The 8,186-nt window shown below is 52.3% G+C and overlaps 3 protein-coding genes across 3 annotated transcripts; all 3 read left to right on the top strand.

Moving 5' to 3' along the window:
* Positions 1–881: 881 nt before the first annotated feature.
* On the top strand, positions 882–1,295 carry IUM83_13096 (putative secreted RxLR effector peptide protein; the record flags this gene model as incomplete). The annotated part of the gene is made up of 1 exon (XM_067937755.1): positions 882–1,295. One exon carries the CDS (start codon positions 882–884, stop codon positions 1,293–1,295), a length of 414 nt encoding a protein of 137 aa, XP_067795713.1.
* A 98-nt stretch (positions 1,296–1,393) lies between these two features.
* Positions 1,394–1,954, top strand: IUM83_13095 (Secreted RxLR effector peptide protein; the record flags this gene model as incomplete). Its single annotated transcript, XM_067937754.1, has 1 exon — positions 1,394–1,954. One exon carries the CDS (start codon positions 1,394–1,396, stop codon positions 1,952–1,954), a length of 561 nt encoding a protein of 186 aa, XP_067795710.1.
* A 389-nt stretch (positions 1,955–2,343) lies between these two features.
* On the top strand, positions 2,344–4,629 carry IUM83_13094 (ATP-dependent chaperone ClpB; the record flags this gene model as incomplete). The annotated part of the gene is made up of 3 exons (XM_067937753.1): positions 2,344–3,808; positions 3,886–3,939; positions 4,031–4,629. The coding sequence occupies 3 exons, from the start codon at positions 2,344–2,346 to the stop codon at positions 4,627–4,629; spliced, it is 2,118 nt and encodes a 705-aa protein (XP_067795711.1).
* Positions 4,630–8,186: the final 3,557 nt, after the last annotated feature.

Here is an 8,186-nt window from a genome sequence, read left to right as displayed (position 1 = left end):
CGCGAATTCTGTGCTAGATAAAAACGTGTGCTGCCAAACCACCATTATCAGGCAGATGCTTCGCGCTAATTGCGATTTCGATGTGTCCCAAACGTTACCTGTAATTGGGGATACATTTCGTGACGAATCAAAGTTTGTGAGGCTGGTAAACCAGCGAACTGTTCTCCAGGATTACGGTACATATACATGTATCTCTACACAGTGATATTCAGAGCACATCTTGTGATTATAAGGCAGGTGTTGTTGCTCCATCCAATACAGGCTCACACGAATCGAGTCTTCGTTGGAAGGGAGGTTGCAAACAGAAGACTCGCCAGTTTGCAACATCCCGTCCAGCACACAAATGCGTGTGAGTTGCGTAAAGTGTCTAGCTGCAGTTGCGCTTTTGGCAAACACTGCTACGTCGGCGGGACAAGATGACCTCGCGAACAGCGCCAACTTTCAAGCCGGCCTCGTTTATACAATGTGAAGCAACAAATTGTATCTAGCTCGAGGTTCCTCAGGGTATATCCATACGACATCTCAGGCGAAGAGAGAGGGGGCGTTCCTTCTTCTGTTGTTGAAAAAGCCAAATCCGTGGTAACAACCGTTTCGGCGAAAAAGCTTGCGGCTTGGCTCCACAAAGGGAAATCAATTGACGATGTCTTCATACGGCTGCAACTTGCCAAGGCGGGAGACAAACTGTTTGACAACCCGCAGTTCCTCACTTGGCTCAATTACGCGGACGACATGACTACGAGAACCGGGAAGGAAGTGTCACCTATCGCGACATTAACAGCTCAACATGGGGATTACGCGCTGGTAAAGGTTCTGGAAGCAGCGAAGAAGGTCGAAGCGACAAAGGGCACTGCTACAAGGCTAGAAGTTGAACAGATGCAGAGATGGCTAGCGGTGGTAACACTGCCGACGATGCCTTCAAGCTGCTCAAACTGAACAAGGCAGGAGATGATCTACTCATCAGTCCCTTGCTGGATCCGTGGAGCACCTACATGCAGATCGCTAACAAGGAGAACCCCGCCAAAAAGACGACACTATTCGCGACGCTGACAGCCCACTATAGTGACGACGCTCTGGCTCGGATGATTGAAGCGGCCAAGAAGGTGAAAAGCAAGGCGAATACTGCCAAACGAGTCGAGGTGGCGCAGATACAAACATGGCTGGGGAATAAGCAAACCCCGGGCGACGTGTTCAAGTTGCTGAAGCTGGACAACGCAGTGGATGACGTATTGACCAGCCCAGCTTTGAACACGTGGAGCAACTACTTGAACGCGTTCAATAAGGAGACGGAGGTGTGACCATGATGCTTGACGCCGCAAAGAAGGTCGAAGCGGCAAAGACCATCGCAACGAATTTGGAGACGGCGCAGATTCAACACTGGCTAAGCAGCAGGAAAATGCCAGACAGCGTCTTTAGGCTGTTAAACCTTGACAAGGCCGGCGACAATCTTCTTGCAAGCCCGCTCTTCACAACCTTCACCAAATTCACAGATGCATACCATGCGAATAACTTGGGCTCGAAGATGACTACGATCTGGATTGTACGCGATCACTACGACGATTTTGACGTGGCTAAGATGATTCTTGCTGCGGAGAAAACCTCGAGCTCGGCAAGTGCTGCGAAGCGGATGGAGGGTGTGCTGTTCAAGAACTGGATGGCCTCCCCCAATACCCCGGACGATGCGTTTAAGACACTAAAGCTCGACCAAGTGGGGATTGACAAGCTGTTCGAGGCCCCGATGTTCAACTACTGGATGAAATTCATGGACGACTACGTTAAAGCCTTCCCCGCGAAAAATATTAAACGGACGATGTTGGTCACGACCTACAATGACCAAGACCTTTGGAGATTGATTGAAGCCGCAAAAAATAACCCGGAGACAAAGGAGATGGGTGCGCAGAGACACCCAAGCAGTTCATTATCGCTGAAAAGCAGCCGATCGACGTGGCGAAATTGATGAACGTGAAGGAGAAGACCAACGCGAACTGAAAGCTGTGGAAGAAGTACATGCAGGACTACCACAAGTACCATGTGGGAGAGATCACGACGTAACTTCAATCAACCTCCGCTCGTCAGACAGCTTCACCGACATCCTGACAACAACAAAAATAGAGCTTGCTTTTTGCTAGCCATATCTCGAGAAGAACACCAACATTGCTCCTTCGAACATTCTCGTCTTCCCCTCATTGGTCGCTCTCGTCGAACATTCTGGATCTGTCGACCTCTGATTGGATCCTCTCTCCCAACATTCAAGATACTGCTTCCCACCCCCACCCAGGTCAGTCTGCAATCTGTGGCCTCGCACTCACTTGACTTCAAGATACCCGAGCGACCGTCACTCTTTCCATGCTGCTCGCCCTCTCGCGCGCCGCCCTGCGCCCTTCCTCGCAGCTGGTGCTGGCGCGCCGCGGCCTGGCCTCCATGGGCGCGTCGCAGCCCTGGATCAACCCGCAGAACGTGCCGCAGGGCGAGAGCCTGGCCAAGTACGGGCGCGACCTGACGGCCGTGGCCAGGGCCGGCGACCTGGACCCGGTCATCGGGCGCGAGGACGCCATCCGCCGCGCCACGCAGATCCTGTCGCGCCGCACCAAGAACAACCCGATCCTGATCGGCGAGCCGGGCGTGGGCAAGACGGCGGTGGCCGAGGGCCTGGCGCAGCGCATCGCGCTGGGGGAGGTGCCCGACAGCCTCAAGGACAAGAAGGTGGTGGCGCTGGACCTGGCGGCGCTCGTGGCCGGCGCCAAGTTCCGCGGCGAGTTCGAGGAGCGGCTCAAGGCCGTGCTGAAGGACGTGGACGAGAGCCAGGGCCAAGTGATCCTCTTCATCGACGAGCTGCACACGCTCGTGGGCGCCGGCGGCAACGAAGGCTCCACGGACGCCGCCAACATGCTCAAACCGGCGCTGGCTCGCGGCGCGCTGCACTGCATGGGCGCCACCACGCTGGACGAGTACCGAAAGTACATCGAGAAGGACGCGGCGCTGGCCAGGCGCTTCCAGCCCGTGCTCATCTCGGAGCCCAGCGTCGAGGACACGGTCACGATCCTGCGCGGACTCAAGGAGAAGTACGAGGTGCACCACGGCGTCCGGATCGCCGACAGCGCGCTCGTGGCGGCCGCGACGCTGGCCAACAGGTACCTGACGGAGCGCAAGATGCCGGATAAGGCCATTGACCTGATGGATGAGGCCGCATCGAGGCTGAGGCTGCAGCAGGAGAGCAAGCCCGAGCCCATCGAGAAGCTGGACAGGGAAATTATCCTGCGACGCATTGAGATCGAGGCGCTGCGCAAGGAGACGGACGCGGCGTCCAAGAAGCGCATGGTCGCGCTGGAAGAGGAGGTGAAGAAGGCGTCCGAGGAGCTGCGCGTGCTGATGGACGAGTGGAACGCGGAGAAGCACAAGCTCGAGGAGATGCAGCAGGCCAAGCGCAAGTTGGAGGAGGCGCGTCGGGATCTCGTGGCGGCACAGAATACTGGCAACTACGCCCGGGCGGGCGAGTTGATGCACTCGGTCATCCCGAAGCTGGAGGCCGAGGTGGCCCATGAAGAGCAGGAGGAAGAGCAGATCAAGAAATCGGCGACGAAGAGTAGGACTGCGCTCGGAGATGCTGTGACGTCGGATCACGTGGCCGAGGTAGTGGCGCAGACGACAGGCATCCCCGCATCAACACTCATGGAAGGCGAGAAGCAGCGCCTGCTCAAGATGGAGGATCAACTCAACCAGCATGTAATCGGCCAGGAGGAGGCGGTGAAGGCTGTAAGCGATTGCGTGCGTCTTGCTCGCGCCGGACTTCACGCGCACAACCGCCCGCTGGGTGTGTTTATGTTCTTGGGCCCTACTGGCGTCGGCAAGACCGAGCTGACAAAGTCACTGTCGGAATTCCTATTTCAGACTCCGCAAGCGCTAACCCGCATCGACATGTCGGAATACATGGAGAAATTCAACGTTAGCCGTCTAATCGGCGCCGCTCCGGGATACATTGGGTATGAAGAGGGCGGTCAGCTCACGGAAGCTGTACGCCGTCGCCCCTATCAAGTTGTCCTGTTCGATGAATTCGAGAAGGCGCACCGAGACGTGAGCAACATGTTGCTACAAGTTCTCGATGAAGGTCGTCTGACTGATTCGCAAGGCCGAGTGGTAGACTTCCGCAACACGGTGATCATTCTGACAAGCAACCTGGGCTCGGAGATCCTGGCTGGGCTGCCAGAAGGCGCTCCGAGCTCCATGGCCGAGAGCGAAGTCTTGAGTGTTGTGCGCTCTCACTATGCACCCGAGTTCCTCAACCGTATCGACGAGCTCGTGCTGTTCAACCGTCTGAAGAGAGAGGACATTCGCTCGATCGTAGATCTGCAGTTGCGCCAAGTCGATGCGCTGTTGGAGGAGAAGGAGCTGGCGATGAAGGTAGACTCGGAGGCGGAGGACTGGCTGGCGGACGCTGGCTATAGTCCTCTGTACGGAGCACGTCCGCTCAAGCGCCTGATTCAGCAATACGTGCTGAACCCAATGGCCGTGAAGCTGCTCGAGGGCTCGGTTGCACCGGGGCAGTCCCTTGTTGTGAGGGCAAACCCGACTTTCGACGAGGACCTTGTGAAGAACGCGAAGCCTGCCAAGCCTTTGCTCATTTCGGCCGAGTAAGCCAGCATTGAGACTTTCGTGAATGTATCGATGCAGACAGGAAAATAAAATTTTGTTGCAGGCTAGGCTTCCCTTGCGAGGAGCAAATAAAATATACAAAAAGTTGCGTAGCACGGATGTAGCATAATACATATTCTACTAGTAAGTAAAAATGATAAAGCCACGACTATTTCCTGACCAAATAGGGGTCTAAGCCTTGGAACCTCGAACCTGAAAAAAATAGTGACATTTTCCAGGTTCGAAGGGAAATCACCATCACGTTTTGTACCTTTCGCACATTTTGGCTAAGAAACTGAGAATAAGATACAAAGCCGTTCTTCGCCCGGAACAGCTCTGGATTTTGCGATGAGCGTGCGAAAAGGAGTATGTTATTATTAATATATCATTTTATGATAATACAGTGAAGCGCTAATACTAGATCGCTGTCACTTAAACCGGGAAGGCTGTTCGACTTAGCTATGAATCCGATGGTTGCTAATAGAATTGGGTGAGATGTATAATAACCAAGAGCGCTGTGGTGCGTGACCCCGGTGATTGCCTAGTTCGGCAAGATGAAACTGTGCGTGACCGCCATGATGGATTGCCTAGTAGGAGATTGAGACTCTCAAAGGCACTGCGCTCGTGTGGGCGCTGCCAAGGTCAACACTGCACAGACCACTAAATCGTGTGGTGGCGTCCGTGAAGGTAAGCTAGGAAACACCAATATGCTCGGTTCAACTGAAAATCAAGAATGACTCGTGTTCTTCAAGTGTTGTTGTGTAGGGGAAAGCTTCGCAAGCGTCAAAACCCCCGTAGACCTACTTTGACTATACTGGTCCCTGTTTAGTGGGAGCGCACTCATGCACGAGCAATTCCGGGAAGTCCGCGGACTTCTCTTTGGAATTCTCCCTCGCAGTCACCGTCACTCACAACCACCACTTCAACCTAACTGCCGGACACACACTCCGCAAGTATGTTTATGCAACCATAGCGACCTAGCTCGCAGCCAAGTCTCGTACCTAGTTTGGCAAGATGAAACTTGTGCGTGACCGCCATGATGAGGTGCGGCAGAAGTGGATGAAGATGCCGCAATATCCTTCTTTTGAAGTTTTTGTGTGCTACAGTGTGTGTTCCAACCGAATTGATCGTCGATACATTTCCGGCGCCAAGTCGAATTCAAGAGTTATGACGGCCAGGGATTGGTAGCAAAATCACGATTAGTACTAAACACTACTAATAGAATTATACTATTAGTAATATTATAAACTCCACGAAAATACGTTAGTCCTAATATATACTAAGTAGGACAAAACGGTACTCGAGAGTGTCTTTCATGTTAGAGTCAAGTTCATGCTAGTTACCTGTGCGCGACGTCTCGGCAGCGCAACGCACACACTCCCTTCTGCTACTCTTCGTCGAGCCTCCAGGTCCGCAGTAGCGAAGTGTCCGCCAGGGCCTCGTCGCGCGTCCGCGATCTTACGGAACCACTAGGTGCTGGTACCGGTCGAATCCACCTGTATCTTCACCGCGAGCGCGTTGGAGTGAACTCGATGGCGTTGACGCGCCGCCGCCTTCATTGACGACTATTCGTGGCATTTATCTGTCAAGCAGTGCGGTCCATGTGTCCTATTCATCTGCTGCCACCGAGCTGTGTTGTTAGTGATAACGTATCGCCACCGTGAGAATCTAAGTGTACAGTAAGTACGGTAGTCAGGAATTGGTAGTAAAATCACGACTAGTACTATGCAATACTAACATTACTATATAATTAGAAATAGCAATATTACAATTCCAAGTACAGCGGTTAGTACTAACATAAACGTAGTAGGAACAAAAATCACGATATTAGTACTAAAAACTACTGAATATCCAACTAAATTACAGGTTGAAGTTCAAGGTCAATATTTTCAAAGGACGGGCGCAATGGGTAGTTGTCGAGCTGTTCTGTCGTATTCTCCTGATCATTTTGCGTTTTCCTCCCTGAAGATCGCAACCGGGTTCGACGAGGTGCTCCAAGGCCGATTGCTGTTTGCATGATGTGACGGAAACGGCGCCGTGTTGCATCTGCAGTCATCCTGTTCATCATGTCTACTCTGGGGTGAGGCTGATCATTCCAAACGGTACGGCTAGCAGCACTACTAGGGTCCGTGATTTGCTGACATCTAACGCGGCCGCCTCTATGCGTAGCTTGTGCAGTCCAGGGTGCGTTCTAACCTTCAGAAATAAAGATCAACCGGACTGTGAGCCCTCACCAGCAAGCTGTCAAGGGATATCTGTGTTGAGTCAGGTTACGGAGGTGAATGAAGCTACTCTCGCGGAACCTGACATCCGTACTCAAGCAACAGCGAGGCGGAAATGCGATGTTGGGATTCTGGCCGATTGGCCATTACAAATCCTCCGGAGCTGAGGACGCCCGTTGCTCCTCAACAACTTTTCGAGTCTTTTCGACAGATTCGTTTGTATTGACCCCTCTCCGCATACACACGAACAATGAGGGAGCCCAACGTCAGCTAATTTTTCATCACAACGACGTAGAGATTGAGCGGATGAGGCAACGCAAGCGGAATCTGTGTCAAGGGCGTTTTAGTAGTTTGATCTTACTTTTAGCAACTATTTTTATTAATACTAGATTTTCCACGCACACAATTGGTAATATTAATACAATTAGTAAATCCAAATCGTCTCCCAAATTATTAATATTACTTTAAGTGCGAAATCGATATTACTACCAATCCTTTATGGCGGCACTGAACCGAGATGATGAATGAAATCTTTGATACGAGGGTCGTCACTTATAGAGATGGGAAATAGGGTTAACATAGGTGACATCTATTGTTGCACCAACTAGTGTGGTGAAGTGGTTCTCGAAGAATTGGGAAATGTGATCATGAGGGATCCGGACCACGTCAGAAAACGGGAAGACTGACATAGCTGGATCCAGATCCAAGGGGCGACAGCAGATTATTACAAGGCGTGGATATGGGCTATGGAGGACGCAAAGAAGTACATGAAGTGTGTGGATATGACATTCAAGGGCTCCTGAAGGCAGTACGGGGCATGGGAAGGCTAGATCCAAGGGTTAGATGAATTTGGATCCAGGCCCAGTCTGGATCCAGAATCAGTTGGATCTGGTCTGATTCCTGGATCCAACCTGGATCTGGAGTTATGCGGTGGATCTACAGCTGGGGCCTGGCGGAAGTAATCAAGGGACACACAAGGACGGTAGACAGGCCATGTAGAGTCGGTAGACAGTGATGGGAAGATAGGATCCATATGGATGATAGGACTTTGGGATTGGACCGAACTTAACGGTAATCAGACCTGAATTTGCTTTGGACATCGCAAGACCTCCCTCCCTCGCCTGGATCCGGGAACTGCATTGGCCCGACACGGCGTAGAGAGGTTAGCGGTAGGATATCTAGTGTTGGTAATTAATTCTGGATAATATATTGGCCAGATCCAACCTCCTAGAGATCCATCCTAAGCCTAGATCCAAGATCCACCGGATTTACCTACTTGGCCGGCGGATCCACTCAGCTCTCACAACCCAAGATCCCGTGATAGGAGACGGCAAGTAC

This window comes from Phytophthora cinnamomi (assembly GCF_018691715.1).
Source record: "Phytophthora cinnamomi strain GKB4 chromosome Unknown Contig19, whole genome shotgun sequence".
Lineage (NCBI taxonomy): Eukaryota > Oomycota > Peronosporomycetes > Peronosporales > Peronosporaceae > Phytophthora > Phytophthora cinnamomi.
The sequence above is the reverse complement of the archived record's forward strand: the minus strand, read 5'-3'. Positions and strand labels throughout refer to the sequence as shown.